Source organism: Phyllobates terribilis, unplaced genomic scaffold (genome assembly GCF_046119375.1).
Source record: "Phyllobates terribilis strain yellow unplaced genomic scaffold, ASM4611937v1 Scaffold_3__8_contigs__length_932513732, whole genome shotgun sequence".
Taxonomy (NCBI): Eukaryota; Metazoa; Chordata; class Amphibia; order Anura; family Dendrobatidae; genus Phyllobates; species Phyllobates terribilis.
This window is the reverse complement of record NW_027362763.1, coordinates 18,591,623-18,618,713: the sequence shown is the minus strand read 5'-3', so window position 1 is coordinate 18,618,713 and position 27,091 is coordinate 18,591,623. Positions and strand designations below refer to the sequence as shown.

The 27,091-nt window shown below is 44.8% G+C and overlaps 1 protein-coding gene across 1 annotated transcript in view; it reads left to right on the top strand.

Moving 5' to 3' along the window:
- The window catches only part of LOC141258707 (uncharacterized), an 88,638-nt gene extending 64,172 nt beyond the window's left edge, over positions 1-24,466 (top strand). Inside the window, exon 5 of the mRNA XM_073673729.1 lies at positions 17,500-24,466. Within this exon, the coding sequence (XP_073529830.1) occupies positions 17,500-18,704 (1,205 nt within the window). The 3' untranslated portion in view covers positions 18,705-24,466. The remainder of the gene's footprint in view (positions 1-17,499) is intronic.
- The last annotated feature ends 2,625 nt before the right edge of the window (positions 24,467-27,091 follow it).

Below are 27,091 nucleotides of genomic sequence, written 5' to 3'. Positions count from 1 at the left end.
GAGGGATGTACCATCTTCAGGAGAATGAACTAAGTCCTGAGGCTCCAGAGTTTGTACCAAGGAGTACAGATGAAGTCCAATTCAAATCTGATGATCGAACACCGGCCCCTGAAGAGACCAACTGACACTCGGGAGAAGCGGAATTACCAGTACTTGTGGAAACAATAAACTCAGGAGAAGTACAGGAACTTAGAGGCTGCTCCAAGAGCATCTGAGGAAGCACGGGAAAAGAGTGCGGCGGAAGAAACTTCTGTGACCGAAGAACCCATGGTCTCTTAGGAACAACCCACCAGGAGGATGTCGACTCGAGAAGTGAGGAGGCCCGTGATGCTGATGTATGAGACACTTGGTGAACTGAGTCAAGTGCCAAGGACTGTCGACTGGAAACAGTTGTCTCTGCCTGCGGACCAGGTAAGCCCACTGGAGTGGTATTCACCACTGAGAGCCAGTATGGAAGATTTTGCCTACTGGAAAGACTTGTTTTTATGCTTTGATTTTCCTTAAAAGTCTTTGTAGAAACAAAACTGTTAAAGCATAGAGAGAGAGCTGGTTGAAGACGTACGAAAAGCTCCAGCTGAAGAGATGCTGATTGTTTTAATTGTGTTGTTTATTTCTTACAGGCATCCTGCAAGAAAAAAAGTCGTAAGATTAGGTTATCAATGTTTATGAACGATATACCAATTTCACAATGCCAATTTGTATATAAAGTTATCCATCTTTCACCACTGCCTCAGAATTGGTCAGATTGACCAATTAAGATGAATGTCGAGGACGACATTCAAAAAGTAGGGAAGAGTGTGACATGCAGACGTAGTGCTCTTGCTTTAAAAGCATTCAGCAACTATTAGAAGTAACACAAGCACATGAGACAGGAAGTGTTGTGCTCCAGAATCATCCAGCAACTAGAGGGGTTAACACAGTCACAGGAGCAGGGGAGTGTTTTAGCAGAGCCCCAGTGGGATTGGGGGAAGTTGTTTACTGTCTGGCTGAAGCCGAAGAGAACGGTGACGTGTGTGTTCTGTATCTCACAGAAACGCCCCTGCAAGTGAAAAGGATTCAAGTCAGGAGTGAAGCTAAGCACAGGTCAGGTAGAGTTCCTGAACTATGTTAGATAGGGGGAAGGGGAAGTATGAGAAGTGTGGATATATAGAAAAATTTAAAATTTATAACCTTTATTAATTTATTAAATCTTTAAAATACAAAATATCTAATGCATCTATAGATGCATATAAGGCAACCATCTATTAGAGTATAAAGATGGTACCCACTAATAAGTCTGGCTAGATGCAGTGAAGGGCAAATTAGGGACACCTCTGTCCAGTCCCTCTAATATAGGACCGAGGTTATATGTAAATGATATCCCCATATATTGGAATAGCCTCAATGCTAATATCAGGTGGAGCAGTTATACAAATCCAATGAATAGGAAAATTAATTGTTATCTTGGCAAATTATTTCACTGTCATGTATAAATCTGCCTTGGGACACAACTGTACACCCCCTGATTATCCCATAAAAATGAGATGACATTAGTCTAGTGGTTTGTAATATTATGGTAGTGATAGATGTCAGCTATAATCACTAACTCTGCCCAATACCGCAGTAGTCCATAATAAAGTGCACTGGGTGTGTATTAGTGCTTGTAATAACTGAGTCGGCACCACTTGAAATCTTTGGCAGGAGGAAAACCTCACTGCCAAGCGATCATAAATCTTATGACACTGAGGAGCGGCCCGCTGTGCCGAACGACTCCTCACATGTCAGGTACTAATGATCACACTAATGTTCAGCGTGCCTGGCTGAACAGTTAATCACTGGGGTGAGGGGCAGTCTATTGTCCCCTGTATCACTCCCCGCACATGTGCTCAGCGTCCCGGCTTAAAACTGCTGATCGCTGCAGTGAGGAGCGATACGCTGTATACTTGCTCTCACTGCACACGTGCGTCGCGTGCCGGCTACAACAGCTGATCACTGCAGACCTGGACTCTGTTGTCCGCTGCAGCTTGGCTTAGAAAAAGCCGTTATACCGGCGAAACACGCGTCAGGGATTATATCTGAGCTATTTGATAGTGTAGGGGGGAATGAGATTAAGCCCTAGGAATATGCACACAATTGCGGTATTCTGACAAGGGAGAACCGCATCAGTACTCCAAGCTGCAGCGGACAACAGAGTCCAGGTCTGCAGTGATCAGCTGTTGTAGCCGGCACGCGACGCACGTGTGCAGTGAGAGCAAGTATACAGCGTATCGCTCCTCACTGCAGCGATCAGCAGTTTTAAGCCGGGACGCTGAGCACATGTGCGGGGAGTGATACAGGGGACAATAGACTGCCCCTCACCCCAGTGATTAACTGTTCAGCCAGGCACGCTGAACATTAGTGTGATCATTAGTACCTGACATGTGAGGAGTCGTTCGGCACAGCGGGCCGCTCCTCAGTGTCATAAGATTTATGATCGCTTGGCAGTGAGGTTTTCCTCCTGCCAAAGATTTCAAGTGGTGCCGACTCAGTTATTACAAGCACTAATACACACCCAGTGCACTTTATTATGGACTACTGCGGTATTGGGCAGAGTTAGTGATTATAGCTGACATCTATCACTACCATAATATTACAAACCACTAGACTAATGTCATCTCATTTTTATGGGGTAATCAGGGGGTGTACAGTTGTGTCCCAAGGCAGATTTATACATGACAGTGAAATAATTTGCCAAGATAACAATTAATTTTCCTATTCATTGGATTTGTATAACTGCTCCACCTGATATTAGCATTGAGGCTATTCCAATATATGGGGATATCATTTACATATAACCTCGGTCCTATATTAGAGGGACTGGACAGAGGTGTGCCTAATTTGCCCTACACTGCATCTAGGCAGACTTATTAGTGGGTACCATCTTTATACTCTAATAGATGGTTACCTTATAGGCATCTATAGATGCATTAGATATTTTGTATTTTAAAGATTTAATAAATTAATAAAGGTTATGAATTTTAAATTTTTCTATATATCCACACTTCTCCTACTTCCCCTTCCCCCTATCTAACATGATTATTTTTGGTGGTGTACACCTGTGGATATAGATCTGATGAGAATAGACCATCTCCTAGAGTTCCTGAACTAACAGTGCAGAGTATTGTCAGGCAGAAAGATAAGGACTGCAAGAAATGGTGTCACAGGGACCATCTCCCTCAACAAACCCTCTCCCCTCCTCCATCTCACTGTGCTGTAAAGAATGCTGTGCTCATTAATGTGCCTTTGCATTAGAACTGTGCTGTCCTGTACTACTGGGAAGACTGTGATCTGCTGTGCCACTAAGGAAACTGTACTGTGGTCACTGGAGCCTGTTGCTCATAAGATTTAACTTGCACTGGCTGTTCGGCTCCTTATTAAATGCTACTGTTCTACCGTTTATGAGGACTCTTGTCAAGTGTGTCTGGTCAGCAAGTGAAACAACCTACGTGTCTGTGCCTGAGGGTCAATACCCCTGTGTGCCTGAGAGAAGCTGCAGCACATGGTCTATGGTCGCCCTGAGTAACGGTTGCCCCAGGATTCCAAAGAATTCATGTAACCTGTCTCTTCCCTATCTGAACCTAGCGGCGTGCTTGTAACACATGTTTATGGACCACATCAAGTCTTTTCTGCAAGGCCTGGACATAGGCTGTCATAGTACCGTGTTGCATTTGTAGTACCTGTGGGAAATACAGATCCGTCTTTGGGGCACTTACAAACAGGACTTCAAAAGGAGACCAGCCTGTCCTTCCATTTGGAGTGTGTCTGACTGGAAAGGGTGCAAGAGGCAAACACTCTACCCAGTTCTTTCCTGTGTCCGCCATGGCCTTTTGAATTTTTAGTTTATCCCATTTAACATCTCCACTTTCCACTGCTTTGTGGCCTATATGGGATGTGAAATGCTTGTCTTATTCCTAGAAGTGAAGTGTGTACCTCTGTCACTCTCTATGGTTTCTGGGACACCATATTGGCAGATCAATTCTTTCATCAGTTTGTCTGCAATCGTTTTAGCATTGGCGGATTTTACTGGATACGATTCTGGCCAGCCAGAGAAGAGATCTACACACCCCAGGACATATTCATTTATCAGTATTTTAACATCAAGAGTGTTCCTGGCGCTGTACCCCACGTCTGCCCACTTCAGCTGTAACTGTCCAAAGTGTGTCTCTATACTTTCTCATTTTTGCTGTGTCACGTCAGTCAGGAGTACGGACTGCTCTGACTGTTTCAGTGCTTCACAGTACATCTCCCCAGAACGTACAGATTGATTACTCACGCTCCATGTTGATCCTTTGTCACGTATGTATAAGTCTTAATTATGTGTCCTAGTACATCACCTGCCTTCGCAATCACAAAACTCTCTAGGTCTACCCAGGTGCACTTATATGTCCGTTGTATTCTCTGTATTTGTCTGTAAAATGGGAAAGGTTGGTTCTTGGGGTCAGGCAACTGTTTCAGCATAGCTAACTGGTCAGAGGTCTTACTCTAGTCACTCTTCTCGGTCCTGATGTGGATTGCTGTTTGGTGGTGGAGGTGACAGGATGTTGGGTGGAGGGGACATAGAATCATAGAATCATAGAATGGTAGAGTTGGAAGGGACCTCCTGGGTCATCTGGTCCAACCCCCTGCTCAAAGCAGGATTCACTAGATCATCTCAGACAGATGTCTGTCCAGCCTCTGTTTGAAGACGTCCATTGAAGGGGAACTCACCACCTCTCGTGGCAGCCTGTTCCACTCATTAATCACCCTAACTGTCAAAAAGTTTTTTCTAATATCTAATCTGTGTCTCCTCCCATTTAGTTTCATCCCATTGCTTCTAGTCTTTCCTTGTGCAAATGAGAATAAAGATGATCCTTCTACAATGTGACAGCCCTTGACATATTTGTAGACAGCTATTAAGTCTCCTCTCAGTCTTCTTTTTTGCAAGCTAAACATTCCCAAATCCTGCAACCGTTCCTCATAGGACATGGTTTGCAGACCAGTCACCATTCTGGTCGCTCTTCTCTGAACTTGCTCCAGTTTGTCTATGTCTTTTTTAAAATGTGGTGCCCAAAACTGTACACAGTATCCAGATGAGGTCTGACCAAAGAGGAGTAAAGACCGATAATGACTTCACGTGATCTAGACTGTATGCTTCTGTTAATACATCCCAGAATTGTATTTGCCTTTTTTGCTGCTGTATCACACTGTTGACTCATGTTCAGTCTATGATCTATTAGTATACCTAAGTCTTTTTCACATGTACTGTTGCTTAGCTCTATTCCTCCCATTCTGTATATGCTTTTTTCATTTTTATTGCCCAGATGTAGTACTTTGCATTTTTCCCTGTTAAAAACCATTCTGTTGGTTGCTGCCCACTGCTCCAGTTTATTTAGGTCTTTTTGAATCCTCTCTCTCTCTTCTCTAGTATTAGCTATCCCTCCTAGCTTTGTGTCATCAGCAAATTTAATCAGTTTACCCTCAATTCCTTCATCTAAATCATTGATAAAGATGTTGAACAATACAGGTCCCAGGACGGAGCCCTGTGGTACCCCACTTGAGACATTCATCCAGCTGGATGTGAAGCCATTTACAACCACCCTTTGAGTCCGATCACTAAGCCAGTTATGAATCATGGTGATCCACACCTTTTTCCCTCTCTGGGTTACTGTCAGCTTCCTCCCCACCCGGACAGGATTCAGTGTAACTCGCTTAGGTCGGGTGGACGCACATGTCACATAAGTATCTCTCCAGTCTGGGTTTGGCGGACCACAATGTTTACAAGTCCATCCGTCTTGTCTGGGTCTCTGGTCACACAAAGGAGGAGCGGTAGCAGGTATAGTCTTAGATTTTTGTGCATAAAAACATTCATAATACACCTTACAACCTTCTGCAGTCTCTTTACAGCCATGCTGATGTATATCCTCAGCCACCCGACACCATTTATTCACCTGTCTCAAGGCTCTTCCCTTGTCTTTTCTCCAACCCTTATTTTTCTCCCTGAAACTCGGCCATTTTTGTACATCCAAACATCCACACTCTGGCATGTCTGCCTTTTCCAGTATTGGCCCCAAATTCTTCACTGCTTCCTCTCCTTCTGTCTTTTTCTGTCTGTATAGCTGTTTTGGATCCCATTGGGGACCCTGACTGCACACAGAACGAGTTGCCCATGGCTTCAACTTTTTCTTCACACAGCTCACCTTTCTGCAAATGCCCTCTGTGTGCCTGGACCTTGTCTACAGGCCACACTCTAGCAAGTCAGAATGAGCTGGCAAGGTGTAGCAGGTAGGCTCTCGTAGCACTCTCACCCGTTAGATCAGCTGAGTGTAATAGGAAGGCCCAGATGTGATAGGCCTCTCACCTACCAGACCAGCTCCATGGACAGTGGGAAGGCTCACGCAACCTCTCACGTACCAGACCAGCTCCATGGACAGTGGGAAGGCTCACGCTGCCTCTCACCTACCAGACAAGCTCCATGGACAGTGGGAAGGCTCATGCGGCTTCTCACCTACCAGACCAGCTCCATGGACAGTGGGAAGGCTCACGTGGCCTCTCACCTACCAGACCAGCTCCATGGACAGTGGGAAGGCTCATGCGGCCTCTCACCTACCAGACCAGCTCCATGGATAATGGGAAGGCTCACGTGGCCTCTCACCTACCAGACCAGCTCCATGGACAGTGGGAAGGCTCACGCGGCTCTCTTACCCACTAAAAACCTGCTGACTAAAGTATGAAGGCCCAGGTGTGATAGGCCTCTCACCTACCAGACCAGCCATGCAGTTTTCTACCCCCCTCTGCTGATCCTTAACCAGCTGTACAGCAGCCACACAACTGGAAGCAGGTACAACACATTGATGACCAAATAATCACTTCCAAATCTTCCTAAACTAGGCTCAATATTTTACTTTCAGTGTCCAACTTCAACTTACAATTTTATTTTCAACTCTTGACAGTACTGTCTTTTTAAAAACACACAATTCCCAGCACAGAAAACTTGCGCGCGCACACACATCTGCTGCAGCTTTATCCCTGCACGCAGCTCCTGCCCCTGGCTACAGCACAGCATGGAGTAGAGATGAGCGGTGTTCGACTCGAACTGTTCGCCAATCTCAAATTCGAGCTGTTTTGGGCGGTGTTCGAGACGTTCGGCGAACCCGAACGATTTGAAAAAAATTTGGCTGTTTGAGGTTATGTTCGATAACTGTTCGTGCACCAAAATCATAACTGGATCTTTTCTCAGTAATGCTGAAAATTAATGTTAATACGCAGTTTGAGTGTACAGCGGGGTGGGGGGAGGGGCAGGGGATGGATCTCTGCAGGAACAATGAAGATCTCCATTTTTTTTTCTCTTTCCCGCATTTACAGTGGGGAGGTGCAATCTGTCAGCCTATCAGCAGCGCACACACGGAGCGAAGTGCTTTTTTTCACACAAGCAAGGGCATGTGTCATTGGCAGTGTATGTCACATGTCCTTGCCCTATAAGACCAAGCCATTTTCCCCGTCGCCACCATTTCCTCACTGCTGCAGCTGCGTGTTAGACGGCACCGCTGTTGCTGTGTGCGCTATACTTTGTTAATTTCAAGCCAATTTTCGCACAAATATACAGATAGCTTGGGAGTAGGGAATAGTTGTGATTGCAGTCCTTTTAAGGACTAGGTTACAGCATTTCCTACGACTTTTATCAGGCAGGTCTGTGCTCTTAAATAGATAGGTTGTGGGAGTAAAGACTAATTGTAATTGCAGTCCTTTTCAGGACTAGGTTACATCAGTTCCTATCACTTTTTGCCAGGCAGGTCTGTGCCAGTGCTGTGCAAGTTTTTTTTCACAGCATTTGGTTAAATCTAGCAAAGCAAATCCTTTTTGGCCTATTGCAGAGTGTGTTAGTCAGTGGAGTAGCCTATCTGTGTTGCAAGCTACACCACCTGTGTATAGAATACAAATTTTTTTACTGCACCTGTGGCACCCCAGGGGTCTGGTTGCCACAGTAATAGAAATATTACGTCTTAGAGCAAGTGGGAGGTTCCCTGGTCAGGAGCCCTTAAGCATGCAACACCTCCTGCTCCAGTCCAGAAAGGGGAGGAACCTGCCCTATATAAACTGGGTCTGGGGTGGGATTAGTCAGTCAGAGCCTGGAGTGAAGTTCCAGACACAGGGCGAGAAACAGCTAGGAGCTCTGTAGGAGCAGGAGCTGAGTACCAGGGACTGGAAGCAGATATATTGCTCGTCCTGGATGAAGAAACTACTACCGGACAACGGAGTCCGAGGCTGTGGGAACCTCTAAGTCCAGCAGCAGAAACCAGCCGGCAGGGGATTCTAGGTCCTCTGGCCAAAGAAGCCCGGAGGCTCAGTCACAAGGAAGGGACCAGCACCGTCATCGAGGCGCGGAGGCTATCAGAAGGCCCCAAGTCACCAGCCATACGGGTAAGCACCACACGGTATACTCAGGGACGTGGGCTACTTCCACTCGCTTACAGCAAGGTAGCCAGGAAAGAGTGCAGATAGACGGGGAGGCCTACAACTCCACCTGGCCAGGGGAACTCCTGCTTGCTCGCAGACTGACCAGGCCCCTTATGCTAGCCAGTACTCCCGGGAGGGTCTGCCTTAATATCATCAGTAAAGACCCTGAACTGCACTGCAAAGACTCTGAGTCGTTCCTGCTTTCTCACCGCATACAGCACTACTAGTATTGGGACGCCCGCGCACCATCACTCCCATCATCCACATTCCCTGCCCTGAGGCCATACTCTTCCCGTGGGGAGTTATCCCATCTTTAGCTGCGCACACCACACCAGCCTCAGCGGAGAGCCTCGCAGCGGCGGTACACTCTGACCGCAATCCACGAGTGGCGTAGTCGGACATTAAAACCACAAAACCCTATAAAGACTGCCACTGGTTTGACCACCCAGAGCCACGGAACCGGGTCGCCGCCACGGAGACTACCACCTCCAGAGACCCGACTCCGGGTATCCCACACACGTGCACATACGGCCCAGGGGGACACGTCACACCTAGTGAAGTACAACCTTTTGGGCATAACATCATTCTATTAGTCCATCTATACTAACCTCCACCAGGTTGCAAATTCAGTCTAATTTTTTTCTGCATCTAGCTCTGAAAAAAATAGTTCAGCTTGTAGTATAGTTTGAGTACTTCATTCATGAACCGGCACATGGATATGAAGCATAAGTTGCAGTGGGAAGCTCACTGTGCTACAATGCGGCCTAGCCAGCCGGGCCAACCACCGTCTGCCATATCTTGTGCATCCGCGGCCTCTTCATCCTCTGTGACTGGGGGGACAGCAGTCACACCTGTTTTGGGACGCAGACCTGCCACCTCTTTACCCGCAACAGCCAGCGTGATTGGCAGGTCATCATTTTCTTTGGCGGTGGAAACACCAGCTGGTGTTCAGCGCTGTCCGACATCGATAGCACCACCTTTGGATCAAGGCAACCTAACATGTCCGCCTGCATCTTCCTCACAGACCGGCAGTTTGCCGGGGACACCCTTCTCAACCCGTCTAAACACAACAGCCAGCCCTCGGTCCCTCAGATGTGACAAGTAAAAGACCATTTCCTCCTAGCCATGAGAAAGCTAAGAGGTTGAATTTCACCATCTGCAAGCTCTTGGCTACAGAAATGCTGCCTTTCCGCCTGGTGGACACAGAGGATTTTCGAGATCTTATGTCCGTCGCAGTGCCCCAGTACCAGATGCCCAGTCGGCACTACTTCTCAAAGAAAGGTGTGCCTGCGCTCGACCAGCATGTCGCACACAGCATCACCGCTTCTTTGAGAAACTCTGTGTGTGACAGGGTGCATTTCATCACAGACACTTGGACGAGTAGGCATGGACAGGGGCGTTACATGTCGCTGACTGGGCACTGGGTAACTATGGTGACAGCAGGACAAGGGGCTGCTGTCCAAGTCTTGCCGTCCCCACGAGTTGTGCGTCAATCCTCTTTATCTCAAAGTTACTCCACTGCTTCTGCCTCCTCAACCTCCTCTCGGTCCTCCACCTGCACCCAAAGCCTGTCTGGTCATGCCACAAGCTTTCTAACTGCGCAGAAGGGATCCTGCACACCTCCTTACTATGCTGGCAGTAGGGCTCAACGTCATCAGGCGGTTTTTACTTTGAAATGTCTGGGAAATGTGAGTCACACAGCTGAGGAGTTGTGGTCAGCTCTGGAGAACCAGTATCATGAATGGTTGTCTCCACTGGACCTGAAACCAGGGAAGGCCGTGTGCGACAATGCTGCAAACCTGGGTGCGGCCCTTCGCCGGGGCAATGTCACACACGTGCCTTGTATGGCTCACGTGTTGAACCTGGTTGTCCAGCAATTTTTAGCCCACTATCCAGGACTAGATGGCCTTCTGCAGAGGGCACGGTCGCTGTGTGCTCACTTCCGCCGTTCGCATTCCGCAGCTCAACGACTTACATCTCTACAGAAGTAGTTGGGCCTGCCAGTTTACCGGCTGAAATGCGATGTGCCGACACGGTGGAATTCAACTCTGCACATGTTGCAGCGACTGTGGCAGCACCGACAAGCCCTGGTGCAATACGTTCTGACGTATAGCCTGGGCCAACGAGATACAGGTGGGGCAAATCACGCTGGAGTGGTCTCAGATCAGGGACCTATGCACCCTTCTGCACAGTTTTGAAATGGCGACGAAGATGTTTAGTGCTGACGATGCCATTATCAGCTTGACTATTCTGGTGATTTACATGCTGGAGCACATGTTAAACAGAATTCGGAGTCAGGTGGTGGCACAAGAGGAGGTGGAGGAAGTAGAGGAGGAGGAGTTGTATGCGGAAGGGCTAACATCTGCAAGGTCCAGACGGTCGGCAGCACCAAGGCGGCAGGCATGTGAGGGTGGGGGAGATGGTTTTACCAGGGCGCATGGTAGCAGCCAAACTAGTGAGGAAGGTGCAGGAGCCCAGGAAGAAGTGGAGGACGAACTGATGGAAGACTCATCAGATGAGGGAGACCTTGATCACATTTCTGTTGTGCGAGGTTGGGGGGAAAGGGCAGAGGAAGGAAGCATGATTGTTACCTCGCCACCAACACAACAGGGACTTGGTGCTCCTGGATGTGCAAGACACATGAGTGCCTTCTTGCTGCACTACCTGTAACATGACCCTCGAATTGTGAGAATTAGAAATAATCCTGACTACTGGGTTGCCACACTGTTAGATCCCCGGTACAAAAGTAAATTTGCAGAAATTATTCCTGCCATAGAAAGAGATGCACGCATGCAGGAGTATTAGCAGAGACTGTTGCAGAATCTTACATGTGCTTTTCCCCAAAACACTAGTGGTGCACGTAGTGATACTCACAGTTCCAACTTGCCAACCGTGGGACCGTCGAGTGTTCAGCACTCAAAACGTAACAGAAACACAGTATCTGCTGGTAACATCAATTTTGCGGAATCATTTCACCACTTTTTTAGCCCATCCTTTGCAAGGCCACAGGAGACAAGAAGTCTGACACATAGTCAACGCCTAGAGACGATGGTACAGGAGTATCTCCAAGTAAACATTGAAGCCATGACTGTGTCACTGGACCCTTGCTCTTTTTGGGCTTCCAATCTGGATAAATAGCTGGAGCTCGCCACTTACGCCTTGGAGATCTTGTCATGCCCCGCAGCCAGCATTCTGTCTGAACGTGTGTTCAGCGCTGCTGGTGGTGTGCTGACAGATAAGCACACACGGCTCTCCACTGATAATGTAGACAGACTCACGTTCATAAAGATGAACAAATCATGGATCCGAAACGACTTTTCTACCCCTGTGTCATCCTGGGGAGAGTAAAAGCTTGATGATTTGTTAAAATCACCTCACCAACCGTTTTAAGCTTTCAAATTACTAATCATGTTTATCTGTATCTTGGCTGGAAAATAATTTGGGCCTTGTAGCAGTGTGCAGTACTGATTCTATTAGGCCATCTATACTAAACTCCACCAGATTTAAAATTACTAATCATGTTTATCTGTATCTTGGCTGGAAAATATTTTGGGCTTTGTAGCAGTTTGCAGTACTGATTCTATTAGGCCATCTATACTAAGCTCCACCAGCTTTCAAATTAATAATAATTTTTAGCTGCATCTAGCCCGGAAAATAATTTTGGGGCTCCTAGATGCGCAAGACACATGAGTGCCTTCTTGCTGCACTACCTGCAACATGACCCTCAGATTGACAGAATTCGAAATAATCCTGACTACTGGGTTGCCACACTCTTAGATCCTCCACACTCTTCGATCAACCTTTTCATTTTAATAAAGACCAAAAAAATGGTCATTTTTGAAATTATAAGCATTAGCGGGTTATTAGAAACTGAAATCAAACAGTTTTCAACTCAAAACTTTATTCTAGGTGATGTTACATTTGCACATAGGACCCCTTGTTCGAAAGGAGCTTCTGAACTCTCTCGTCCATTGAATTTGTCAGGTTTTGGATGGTTTCTGCTTCAATTGTTTTGCATGAGGACAGAATACCCTCCCAGAGCTGTTGTTTAGATGTGAATTGCCTCCCGCCATCATAGACACTCCTTTTGATGATGCTCCAGAGGTTCTCAATGGGGTTGAGGTCAGGGGAGCATGGGGGTCACACCATAAGTTTGTCCCCTTTTATGCCCATATCAGCCAGAGATGCAGATGTGTTATGTGCAGCATGAGACGGTGCATTATCATGCAAGAAAATGATCTTGCTGCGGAATACACGGTTCTTCTTCTTGAACCATGGCAGGAAGTGCTGTTTGAGAAACTCAACATACATTATGGAGTTCATCTTTACCCCTTCAGGGATCCTAAAGGGGCCGACAATCTCTCTCCCCATGATTCCAGCCCAAAACATTACTCCACCTCCTCCTTGTTGGCGCCGTAGCCGTGTTTGCATGGGGTGTCCATCAACCAGCCATCCTCCACTCCATCCATCTGGACCATCGAGTGTTGCACGGCACTCATCGGTGAACAAAACAGTTTTGAAGTCAGTCTTCATGTATTGTTTGGCCCACTGGAGCCGTTTCTGTTTGTGTGCAGTGGATAGAGGAGTTTGACAGGATGGCTTACGCACAGCTGCAAACCTCTGAAGGACTCTGCATCTTGTTGTTCGGGGGACGTTGGAGGCACCAGCAGCTTCAAAAACTTGTCTGCTGCTATGACAAGGCTTTTTTGCCGCTGCTCTTTTAACCTGACGTAATTGCCTGTAGGAAAGAGTCCTCAATTTTCCCTTATCAGCACACACACGTGTGTACTGTGAATCAGCTACATACTTCTTGATTGTGCGATGATCAGGATGAAGTGTCTTGGCAATGTTGATTGTAGTCATGCCTTGACCTAAACACTCCACAATTTGTTGCTTCTCAGCAGCCGACACATCCTTTTTCTTTCCCATTTTGGCAGAAAATGTAGGCTGCTTAATAATGTGGGACAGCCTTCTTAAGTAGTCTTGCCTTTCATTGGACACCCCTGCCAAACTAATTAGCACAGGTGTCTGCAATTGCTTAGTGATATAAAGAGCGCTGACACACATCACCATCAATGAGTTTAACTGTCAAACAAACAAATTCTTCCCTTATCACTCCTAAACACTTTTTGCATAATAATTTGGAACACAGTGTACATGTGCTTTTCCACAAAACACCAGTGGTTCACGTAGTGAATCTTACAGTTCTAACTTGCCAACCGTGGTCTGTATGGAGTTCTTCAATAAAGGGCAAAAAATTAAGATAACATAGACGGGAGAGGTCTCTATGAATACGAATTCCTAAGTATTTGATACCCTGTGAGGGCCAGGCAAAGGGAAAGTTGGACTGGATGGAATCCTGTATGGATTTGGGGAGGGAGACATCGAGGGCCTCAGACTTCGCTGCATTGATTTTAAAATTTGACCATGTAACAAAGTGATCTATTTCAGCCATAACAGCAGGGATGGATATATGTGATTGAGTGATATATACTAGGACATCATCAGCAAATGCAGAGCACTTGTACTCGGTGCCTCCCACCTCAATCCACCTAATATTGGGGTTATGGCGAATTGATGAGAGCAGGTGCTCCGTCACTAGGATGTATAAGAGAGGGGACAGAGGACATCCCTGCCTTGTCCCATTGGTGATTATGAAAGGTGATGAAAATGTTCCATTTATCTTCAGCCTAGGTGACGTATTGCGATACAGGGCCGTGATTTTGCCTATAAAAGGGTCCCGTAGACCCCTACCCCAAGCTTTTTAAGAGAATAATATATGGCGTGCCAGGAGACTCTATGGAATGCTTTCTCAGCATCCAACGAGAGTATCTAATTACAAATTTTTATCTGCATCTAGCCCAGGAAATACTTTGTGCCTAGTAGCAGTGTCTGCTAGTCAGCGGATTATCCCAGCTCTTTAAGCAAGCTACACCACCTGTAGTTTGGACACTTAATTTTTTCAAAGGAAATGGTTCGGGCCCCCGGGACACTCAGTGAAGAGCATCGGGGAGGCACCCCAAGGCACAGGGGCTGGGACTGGCGGTAGGACGCCTTGCGGTGGACCGCCAAGCTCGATCTTTATAAAAGCTTTTTAACTGCAGCAGCTTTAGTGGACGCTACTGGAGCTGGAATTCCCGCGGCTGCTGGCATGAGACTTGCCCTTCAATAGGTCCTTGTAAAAGGATTTAAAGTGTACTCATTCAAATTAGAGAGACAATTTAAATTAAAAAGATTAGACCTGCCTCCACCGCAGGGGGGCTCGCTCGACCCACCAGCGACAGGCACCAGTATTGGGAGAGGGGGGCTGGCCGTCAGGGTCCACCGCGGCTCTGGCACAAACCCGGCGACACGGAGGTGGCACGGGCAGGAACGGACTGGCCGTGTCGGCTTCGCACTTTTTTGGTTTTAGAAGGGCATGACATGCCTATATCTGTGTCTCCCCCTCCTTTTACTCCTCCACCTCTTTTCTTTTCGCATGACTATATGTACTTGTCACTTTTCCATGTGTTAGTTGTGTCTTCTGAGCAGTTTGTCAGCTTTTGGACACCTGTGAAGGTGTTTTCTATGTGTTTTCTATGTGTTTTTTGTTTGCCTGCCATTGGTTTTAACGGTGTTCGAAGGTGTTCGACGAACAGTTCGCCGAACATACGGCTGTTCGACGAACCGAACCGAACTCGAACACTTCGGGGGTGGCTCAACACTAGCATGGAGATAAGGATTTCTCTTACAGGACACGTCAATGGTTACTCCGCGGCAGTGGACGTCCAGTACAGGGGAAAGCGTGATATCATTTATTGGGATTAATAGATCAGGTAGGGGAGATGGAGAAAAGATGATTAGTTCAGTTTTGTCCAGATTGAGCTTTAGGAAGCGAGAGGAGGAAGATCAGGCTGATGGACACTTTGGGAATCTGGACAGCAGAGAGGTGACATCTGGGCTAGAGAGGTAGCTCTGGGTGTCCTCAGCATATAATAATAATAATAATAATCTTTTTATTTATATAATGCCAAAATATTCCACAGTTCTTTACAATTCAGACAATTTACAGATATTATCAGCACTGTCCCCATTGAGGCTCAGAATCTACATTCCCTATCAGTATGTCTGTGGAGTGTGGGAGGAAACCCATTCAAACACGGGGAGAACATGCAAAATTCTTGCAGATGTTGTCCTTAGTAGGATTTGAACCCAGGACCCCAGCGCTGTAAGACTGCAGTGCTAACCACTGAGCCACCGTGCTGCCCCTATAGATGGTACTGGTAGCCAGGTCAAAAGTATAAATGGAGAAAAGTAAGGGTCCCAGGGCAGAGCCTTGGGGGACACAAACAGAGAGATAGAGGGATGAGGAGGTAGTATGGGAATGGGAGACCCTAAATTTGCAGTTAGTCACGTATGAGGAGATTTAGGAGAGGGCAAAATCAGTGATACCGAGGGAAGAGAGGATCTGTAGATCTGTAGTAGAAGGCAGTGGTCAATGGCATCAAAGGCGGAGGAGAAGTTTAGAGAATTGTCTGTTAGCTTTGGCCTTAAGTAAGTCGCATAACTTTGGTTAAGGCGGTTTCAGTAGAGTGTTTGTGATAGAAGCCGGATTGTAGGTTGTCATAGTGAGTTAGATGAGAGGTGAGGAAGGCTCAATGTGGATGTGCTGTTTGAGGAGTTTGGCAAACGAGGGCAGCAATATGGAACGATACCTGGACATAGAGGTCAGGTTGGGGGATTGTTTCTTCAGGATAGGTGTGATTGTTGCAAGTTTGAAAGCAAAAGGGAAGGTTCCTAAAGTTAATATAAGGTTGAAGAGATGAGTTGGGGCCAGGATAAGCTTGGTGGTGAGGAGTTGGGTTGGGGTCATGTGCACAAGTTTTGAGGCATGATTTGGAGAGAAAATTAGTAAGTTTTTCATCAGTGATGGTGGAGAAGAAGGTTATGGGGTAGGGGCACTGGTCTGTTATACATAGGGGTCTTGGTGTTTGTACCTTAAAACGTCTAATTTGGTCCACCTAGTTGCAGGGGACAACGGTGGACAGAGGAGGGAGGCAAAAGTGTTGCATTACTGTTTGAGAATGTGGGATAAAGAATATATGAGGATTGTGAAGTATTCCTGTTTAGCAGAGGTGAGGGACAACTTAAATGTGAGAATTGCTTGTATGAATAAGGTCCTGTCTTCCTGTGAGTGTGTTTTCTTCCAGCACAGCTCTGCAACCCAGGACACATGCCGAAGCTTTTTTGTAAGGCTGCTGTGCCAGGGTTGTCTATTGATCCGTTGCCTTCTGTTGTGTTCAAGAGAAGCGACCAAGTCAGTAGGTGATTAAGTGTAATGTTGTAGAAAATGGTGGCGCTGTCTGTGTCATGGAGTGAAGATAGATATAGAGGACAGCGATAGGAGAGAGTCAGAGAATGTCGAAGTGTGAAACGTTTCTGCAGGGGGTGAAAGCTGCTGGACTTGGGGGAAGAGGGCAGGTGAAGAGGACAGGGATGAAAATGTGAGTAGATGGTGGTCAGATAGTGGGAGAGTTGAGGTTACGAGATTAGAGAGGGAACAGAGGTGGGTGAAGATTAGGTCTAGTATATGTCTAGCTGTCTATGTGGGTGGCTGTGGAGGACAATTACGCAAGACAAAATGATGAAGCAAGTGACAAACGTTTGGAGTCTGCGGACTGATTGTCAGTGGGGATATTGAAATCACCAATCAAGATGGTGGGAATGTCAGAAGAAAAACATCACCTAAATAAAATTGCTTATAGATTCCTTCATAATTTTTCTCTGAAAATTTTGCTGGTGACAGGACTTCTGAAAACCTATCAAGATGCTGGCAGCCAAAAACCAGAAGAGCCTAGTGACCGAACATTAGTCTTCTGGTCCTTACTTTGAAGTCTGTTATTAGGTTGTGATGTGTTTTACAATAGTTTATCTTACTTGGTCAATAATTGCATTTTTCTACATGACTTGAAATTTTTATGAACTTTTTTACGTTAAATATAATAATGATTAAAATATCAATATAATTTCTAAAGTTATATTATTAAAAAAATGTTATATTCTTGGCAGATGATTGGACCCGGAGTTCAGAAGAACATGTAATGTCTTCAGATTTTAAAGCGCATAATAGTGGATTCACTCAAGATACAAATGAAGAGCAAGCCGTTCTCCCAGATATCCCGGAAGCCATTAACAGCACAGATTTGTCATCTGATCTTTGTAATGAAGTCCTATCTTCTGATTCATTGCAATCTCCTATGGAAAATAAAAGTCACATAAGGGGAGCACACACAGGGCAGAAGCCATATTCATGTTTAGATTGTGGTAAGTGTTTTACCCTAAAAACAACTCTTCTTGTACATCAAATAAGTCACAGCGGAGAGAAGTCATATTCATGTTCAGAATGTGGGAAAAGTTTTGCTCTGGAATCAAATCTTGTTGCACATGAGAAAATTCACAGAAGAGAGAATCCATATTCATGTACAGAATGTTGGAAATTGTTTACTACGAAATCAAGTCTTATAAGGCATTGGAGAAGCCACACCGGAGAGAAGTCTTATTCATGTTCAGAATGTGGGAAATGTTTTACTCTGGAATCAAATCTTGCTGCACATGAAAGAAGTCACACAGGAGAGAAGCCGTACTCATGTTCAGAATGTGGGAAATGTTTTACCCTGGAATCAAATCTTGTAACACATGAGAGAATTCACACAGAGGAGAAGCCATATACATGTTCAGAATGTGGCAAATGTTTTACTCTAGAATCAAATCTTGCAGCACATGAGAGAATTCACACCGGAGAGAAGTCGTATTCATGTTCAGAATGTGATAAATCTTTTGCTCTGAAAGCAAGTCTTGTTGCACATGAGAAAATTCACACAGGAGAGGAGTTGTATTCATGTTCAGAATGTTGGAAATGGTTTACTATCAAATCAAGTCTTATCAGACATCAAAAACTTCATACAGGGGCAAAGCCATTTTCATGCTCCGAATGTGGGAAATGTTTTAGTTTGAAATCAAATCTTGTTGCACATGAGAGAAGTCACACAGGGGAAAAGTCGTATTCATGTTCAGAGTGTGGAAAATGTTTTACTGTGAAATCAAGTCTTGTTAGACATCAGAAAAGTCACACAGGAGAGAAGCCGTATTCATGTTCAGAATGTGGGAAATGTTTTACAGTGAAATCAAGTCTTGTTACGCACGTGAGAACTCACACACAAGAGAACTCACAAAAGATAATGTATTTTAATGACCAGAATGTAGAAAATTTTTAGCATGAAATCAACATTTTTATAGGGGAAAAGCCATATTCATGTTAAGAATGTGGAAAGTTCTTTACAGGGAAATCGCATCTTGTTAAGACATGATAGAATTCACACACAGGAGAATCTGTTTTCATGGTTAGAATAGATTTTAGGCAGGTATGGAAGAAATACTACAGAAGCTTTCAAAAATAGAAGTGTGAGTTGTTAATTGATGACAATAAACAAAAATGCAAAGTGAATGAACAAATGAGAAATCTAAATCCCATCAATATTTGGTGTTACCGCTCTTTGCCTTTATCATCAATTCTTCATGGTCATTTTTCACTTGTACTCGATTTTTGGAGGAACTTGACAGGGAGGTTGTGTCAAGGATAACAGCCAGAGGGGGGGGGGGTCATGCTGAACCACTTTGCTGTTACCTTCTTGTCAGTGGACACAACTCCGCTGCCTCCAATCATCAGGACAATGATTCAATTGTCTGACGAGTGATGGATGAGACCGCGACTGCTTCCTTTATTAGGCCAGTTATTGGGGAAATCCCAGTCGGCGTATGGTATATACACCTCTGATTCCAACTCATGAGATATACCCCGGTACGGTCACTGCCAACTCCACAATAACCCAAGACAGAATATCTGCCACCACCAATCAATATACAAGCTGATTGGACACCTGTTGCAGGTAGTGTATGGCTTCAGGGGTGCGGTTTACAGAGCAGGAGGAACAAAGCTATTAAATTTTATATTTAATCCAGAAAGATAGGCAGTGTTTTTAAAAAAATATATATACAAAAGATTTTACAAAGGGGACAAAACAATAATGCATATATAGTAACATAAAATAAAAAGGAATAACGAAAGAAGCTTACTAAATCTGGTCTCCGACATGGCTCAGAGCTTAGCGGAGGGCAGTGCAGCTTAGCAAAATGGACAAAACCACAGCTAGCTGCACCTTTCTGAACTGACAAGGTCCAAAATTTGGAATTGACCTTTTATTAACACAAGTTACCTCCCCTCTGGTGACTCATCACAGGGCTGGTCATGGGATGTGGCTGCAGTTTCAGAAAACTATGAGATTCTCAACTTCCAGGATATCTTCGTCCCTAGGGGGGTCACAGACGCAGGATATTATTGTCATCTTTCCTATCACCATTTTATCTTCTGTATAGAGGCCAAAGATGACCCTGTTAGCACAATCTATCAGTCCCATTAATAATAACAGAAATCTATAACCCATAAATATCGGATCAATACAAACCCCAATATTTCTATCTGGAGCCAGGCTGGCTATCAAAGGTATTTAGATGAAAGGAAGCTGATCCTGGAGACCACAATAGATATCCTGTTTTAATCACCGATCGACTGCTTTTGCTATCTTAATTAGTTTTTTCACCTCCTAGCCATACGTAATTTACTCTCTTTACATTTGTTAAACATGTGGTCCTATTACCAAAAGGAGTTTAGATTGTCAGTCCTTTCTCCTGGAGATTTTATGGATTTTAATCTTTCTATGACAGGTTGTTCCAAAAATCTTAATATGATACGGCTCCGGATCCCTGATCTCAAATCATCGTCTGTCTGGGATCACACGAGGAGACTGAAGGATCTGCACAAGCCTCATACACACAAGATCTGAGCTCAGTTCTCCAAGATGTTTGGAACAATCTTCTGCCGAGATCCTCCTTAACCTGTGTACAAGTGACAAGAAGAAGTTATGGAGATGACTGGTGGTCACTGGATACCGCTGAGGGAGGCAACAGGCGGTCACCAAATATTGCTGAGGGAGGCAACGTCCTGTCACCAGATACTGATGATGGAGGCAACGGGCGGTCACCAGATACTAATCATGTAGGTTAGAGGCGGTCACCAAGTACTGATGATGGAGGCAACGGGCGGTCACCAGATACTAATCATGTAGGTTAGAGGCGGTCACCAAGTACTGATGATGGAGGCAGCGGGCGGTCACCAGATACTAATCATGTAGGTTAGAGGCGGTCACCAAGTACTGATGATGGAGGCAACGGGCGGTCACCAGATACTAATTATGTAGGTTAGAGGCGGTCACCAAGTACTGATGATGGAGGCAACGGGCGGTCACCAGATACTAATTATGTAGGTTAGAGGCGGTCACCAAGTACTGATGATGGAGGCAACGGGCGGTCACCAGATACTAATCATGTAGGTTAGAGGCGGTCACCAAGTACTGATGGGACTTACATTTCTCTTTTGTTCATTCATTTTGCGTTTTGTTAATTGATAGTTTTTTTTTATTAACCCTTCTATTTTTTAAATCCACATTCCTCTAAATCCACTGCATGTTGTACCACTGGGTCCCTTCTCCTATGCACTATAGTCATTTCCACTTTTCTCTCTGGATCCTTAGACAACCCAGTGATTCCCTCCCTTCATAAACTGGTGCAAGTGAATATTTAGCATTTTTTGTCTGAGAAAGACATTCCAGACATACCCTTCGTCAGGCTCAGAATAGGGTATATTACCCAAAAAAATACTATATTTCACTTTGCAGTGTAATAACATTTTTTGGATATGAGGGTAAAAAATTAAAAGCATTAAAAAAAAACATTCCTTTTTGCGCTATTCCTCGGTGTGTTATTCCCTTGTACAGTGATTTTTTTTTTAAAAAAAAATTTACAAGTCTATAATTTTTTCTGTATCAGGAATAAATTAGGAAGCAAAAATAGCACAATCAGGTTTTATACAGTGATAACCATTAATGGATGTAGAGTACTTGCTCACCTGGTGGAGTTGTGGGTCAGTTGCTGCAAACCACACAACCATACAAGAGAATTTCTGTTGTGGAAATAGAAATGTTTTTTCTGCGCTGCTGCTAAAATTCCACGGATAAAAACAGGACACACAGGATGAAGAGAATTGCGGTTCTAATATCTATGTGTTACAAAGTTATCCATCTTCTTACTCAGGCTACAACCACAGTGAGAATCCAGAGACAAACCTTTTTATATGGACCGTGGGTATTTGAATAAGAGGAAAATAGCACATGATATGTCAAAGGTCAAGTACAACCCGTTACTACAGGACCAGAGGCAATCATACAGGAGATACAGCAATAGATTACTACAAAGAGAACAATGTTATAAAAAGAACGCAGAAATTGTATGATAAAAAGGTCTCTTTAAAAACAATGAGTTAAGATAATAAAAACAAATATATATATATATATACACTACCGTTCAAAAGTTTGGGGTCATTTAGAAATTTCATTATTTTTTAAAGAAAAGCAAATTTTTTTTCAATGAAGGTAACATTAAATGAATCAGAAATCCACTCTATACATTGTTAATGTGGTAAATGACTATTCTAGCTGCAAACGTCTTGTTTTTATTGCAATATCTACATAGGTGTATAGAGGACCATTTCCAACAACCACCACCCCAGTGTTTTAATGGTATATTGTGTTTGCTAACTGTGTAAGAAGGCTAATGGGTGTTTAGAAAACTCTAGAAAACCCTTGCACAAGTATGTTAGCCCGGCTGAAAACTTTTTGGCTGATTTGAGAAGATATAACATTGACCTTCCTTTGAGCTAGTTGAGAATCTGGAGCACTACATTTGTTTGTTCTATGAAACTCTCAAAATGGCCAGAAAAAGAGAACTTTCATGTGAAACTCGACAGTCTATTCTTGTTCTTAGAAATGAAGGCTATTCCATGTAACAAATTGCCAAGAAACTGAAGATTTCCTACAACAGTGTGTACTACTCCCTTCAGAGGAGAGCACAAACAGGCTCTAACCAGAGTAGAAAGAGAAGTGGGAGGCCCCGCTGCACAACTGAGCAACAAGGCAAGTACATTAGAGTCTCTAGTTTGAGAAATTGACGCCTCACAGCTTTATTGGCAGCTTTATTAAATAGTACACGCAAAACGCCAGTGTCAACGTCTACAGTGAAGAGGCAACTCTGGGATGCTGGCCTTCAGGGCAATGTGGCAAAGAAAAACCCATATCTGAGACTGGCTAATAAAAGGAAAAGATTAATATGGGCAAAAGAACACAGACATTGGACAGAGGAAGATTGGAAAAAAGTTTTATGGACAGATGAATCAAAGTTTGAGGTGTTTGGATCACACAGAAGAACATTTGTGAGACGGAGAACAACTGAAAAGATGCTAGAAGAGTGCCTGACGCCATCTGTCAAGCATGGTGGAGGTAATGTGATGGTCTGGGGTTGCTTTGGTGCTGGTAAAGTAGGAGATTTGACAAGTAAATGGGATTTTGAATAAGGAAATCTATCACTCCATTTTGCAACGCCATGCCATACCGCATGGCGCTGGATTGGAGCCAATTTCATCCCACAACAGGACAATGACCCAAAGCACACCTCCAAATTATTCATGAACTATTTAGGGAAGAAGCAGGCAGCTGGTATTCTATCTGTAATGGAGTGGCCAGCGCAGTCACCAGATCTCAAACCCATTTAGCTGTTGTGGGAGCAGCTTGACCGTATGGTGTGCAAAAAGTGCCCATCAAGCCAATCCAACTTGTGGGAGGGGCTTCAGGAAGCATGGGGTGAAATTTCTCAAGATTACCTCAGCAAATTAACAGCTAGAATGCCAAAGGTCTGCAATGCTGGAATTGCTGCAAAGGAGCATTCTGTGACCAAAGCAAAGATTGAAGAAGAAAATGATTCTTTCTAATAAAAATCATTATTTCTAACCTTGTCAATGTCTGCACTATATTTTCTAATCATCTTGCAACTCATTTGATAAATAAAAGTATGAGTTTTCATGGAAAACACAAAATTGTCTGGGTGACCCTAAACTTTTGAACGGTAGTGTATATATAATATATATATTAGTGGGGTTTCTACTCACTTGGGTGCGTCAGGAAACAAACAGGAAGCATTTTCATTTACATGTCCATGTTGGTTTAGAACTTCGTAAACCCAGCAAAAGCGAAAGGAAAACAAACTGCCTTTTGTGCAGGCAAAAACAAAGTAAAGAATCCTTTAAACAATGTCTCTGGTTAGCCAGTCCTGTGGGCACACAGGCTGGATAGCGTCCATTACCCTTGCTCGGTCTGGTGACAACAACATACAGGAGGCCTTCTCCCTCCAAACACACAGATCATGTGCCAAACAACGGCCCCCATTTTATACCTTAACCACACCCAGAGGTGAGGTATGTGGGTAGCAAGACCCACCCATCTCTCAAACTACCCGTAACCCGGTCCCAGGTGCACCAAACAGTCCTCTTAGTGCCTTCGTGCACTAGAGCAACAATCCAGGTTACGTCATAGTGGACAGATATCTCTGTGATAAATGCCTCCCATCAACTATGTGTCCTTTAGCAACCTTACAAAAATATATATATATAGTACATGAGAGCAATAATAATAATAAAGAGTGCAACAGCGCTCACTATAGGCCAAAATACATGATAACAATGAAAATATTAAGTCTAAACAGTATTAATGCTCAGCAAAATGTACTTACTATAAAACGAAGGTTCTTAGTGCATAAATTGACCAATTCATGTGTGCCCATCAACCGCGGCAAGGTGACTTCCCTCTGATGGGTAACTGCTCTACCCTCCATGCCACTTTTGGGCTACAAGCCTATAGCTAAATGGACAAAGCAGCCTTTTCCCTGCACAAAAGAAAACTCAAAAATAACTAGGGATGAGCGAATGTTTCAATATTCGGTTCGGATTACAATTGTCAAAGCTGCAATATCTATTCGTTGAATATTCGCCGAACATTACCGAATGCCATAGGATTCAATCGGGGTCAAAAACAAACGCATATACAACACCTTCAAATGGGCCCAAAAGTAACCCGGTCACAGGTGCACCAAACAGTCCTCTTAGTGCTTACGTGCACTAGAGCTACATTCTGGATTACTCATTAACATATTGCCTGTTGGCAAATAGAACCCCCAACTAAAGCTCTATAAAACTTAACTTTTAATAATTAAATCCTTATTATAGTAGTAATTTATATTAAAATTCCAATATAGGCGCAGGTAGTGAGGACTATCAGGATTATTCAATTGGCATAACTGTGTATCCAATAGTTATCCTATCTATTTCCATTATCATATGCTTGTGGCCGCGGACCACTTATTGCACTATTCCCTACCTGTCTTATTGTAAACTAAAATTATAGCCTCCCCGACATGTTTCGCCTAACCAGCGTCATCAGGGGATACCTGCACCTATATTGGAATTTTAATATAAATTACTACTATAATAAGGAATTAATTATTAAAACTTAAGTTTTATAGAGCTTTAGTTGGGGGTTCTATTTGCCAACAGGCAATATGTTAATGAGTTAAATTGCCCCTACGCTGTCTCTGGCTGAACAGTGTTGGCTGCATTCTTGATTACATCACAGAGGACATCCATCTCTGTAATACATACCTCCCATCAACTATGTGTCCGTTAGCAACCTTACATACCTCCCTCCTCTGCCTAAAAACTATGGGGTTTGGCACCTTCTACTACCGGACGGGATTCTCGAGAGGGCATTAGCATTACCATGTAGCTTCCCTGCTCTATGTTCTACATAGAAGTTGAAATCCTGTAGAGGATTGTGGCTCGGTCAGAACCTCATGTTCTATAACTTTTTCTGCACCCCGGCAATTCCGAGATCAGATCCCTATTCTTCTGCAGCAACTCCCGCCACTGCTGTTTTTGGGCCTTCATCAGCATCTCCGCTATTGCGATATCTCCAACCTTGCCTTCTGGTTTGACCAGCAAGCACGGAGCTTCAACAGCCTCTCTGTCTTGCCACGGCTTGATGAGATTGACGTGGTATATCTGGTATGGATTACGTCGTCCTGGTTGATGAATCTTATTATTCACTTCACCGACCATTTCCACCATCTCATACGGCCCTTGCCACTTGGCCAAGAACTTACTTTCTGCAGTAGGAATCAGTACGAGGACTCTTTCATCAGGATTGAACTGCCGCACTCTGGCTGACTGGTTGTAGACCCTGGCCTGCTCCTCTTGTGCCTGGAGATGTTCTTTTACGATGGGCACCACCTTCGCAATCCTTTTCTGCATCAGCGCGACGTGCTTGATGACGCTCCTGTGGGGCGTGACCTCGGCTTCCCAGGTTTCCTTTGCTACATCCAGGAGACCCGCGGATGTCGGCCATACAGGAGTTGAAATGACAGGAACCCAGTAGAGGCATGTGGAACCTCTCGGATCGTGAACAACAGATACGGCAGGAGACAGTCCCAGTCTCTGCCGTCCTTTTCTATGACCTTTCTGAGCATACTCTTCAGAGTTTTGTTGAACATTTCCACGAGGCCATCTGTCTGAGGATGGTATACTGATGTTCTCAGTTGGGAGATTTACAGGACCTTACACAATTCATCGCCTTACTCATAAGGGGGGTGCCCTGGTCGGTCAGGCTCTCCTTTGGTAACCCTATCCAGGAGAAAACATGGACTAAGTCTCGAGTTATACTCTTGGTGGAGGAGTTTCTCAGAGGGATTGCTTCAGGATAGCGGATGGCATAGTCCAAGATGACCATTATATATTGATGCCCACGAGCAGATTTAACCAGGGGACCGACCAAGTCCATGGCAATTCTCTAACAGTCCTTAAATGGTGTGCAATGGCATGAGGGGACTTTGAAAGTGAGAAGTGGAGGCGGTTAACTGGCACGTAGGGAAAGACCTGCAATACTTTAATATTTCCCGGTGACATCCGGGCCAATAGAACCTCTGCACGATCCTTTCCTGCGCTTTTTCCACTCCCAGATGTCCTTCCAAGATATGTGAATGGGCCATATCCAACACCCTCCGTCTGTAGGGCCCCGGCACCAGTAACTGTTCACAAACTCCTCCCTCACTTTCGTAACACGGTACAACAACTCCCCGCTCATCATAAAATAGGGAAATATTGAGTCAGCTCCTGTGCAATCTCATTTATGATAGTGACTCTGTTAAAGGCTTCCCTCAGAGTTAGGTCCCTATGTTGGGCAGACCAAAAATTCTCAGACTCAGGGGACACTACCTCCTCATCCCCCACAAGAACACAAAAAGGAAACCCGTCTGACTCTGGGTGTGGTGATACCTCTGTTGGGTTAACTGGTTTCTTGAACCCTTCTCCCATAGATCCCAAAACAAACAAAAGTCCCGGCCTATAATAATGGGGTGCAACAAGTCCTGGGCGACTCCGACCTCGTGGGACTCAGTACTGTGGGCCATTTCAATGTCCACTCTGGCCATGGGGTAGTCCTCAGCATCACCATGAATGCACTGTATGCCAACCTTTTTCCCTGGGATCAGTTGAAGAGGAAGTTTGGGCCTCACAAGGGTCACCACACTCCTAGAGTCTAGCAGTCCCATTACCTGCCAACCTTTCAGCTTCATGGGACATGCTTGTGGCCCCTCGCTGGGTGGACAGTTC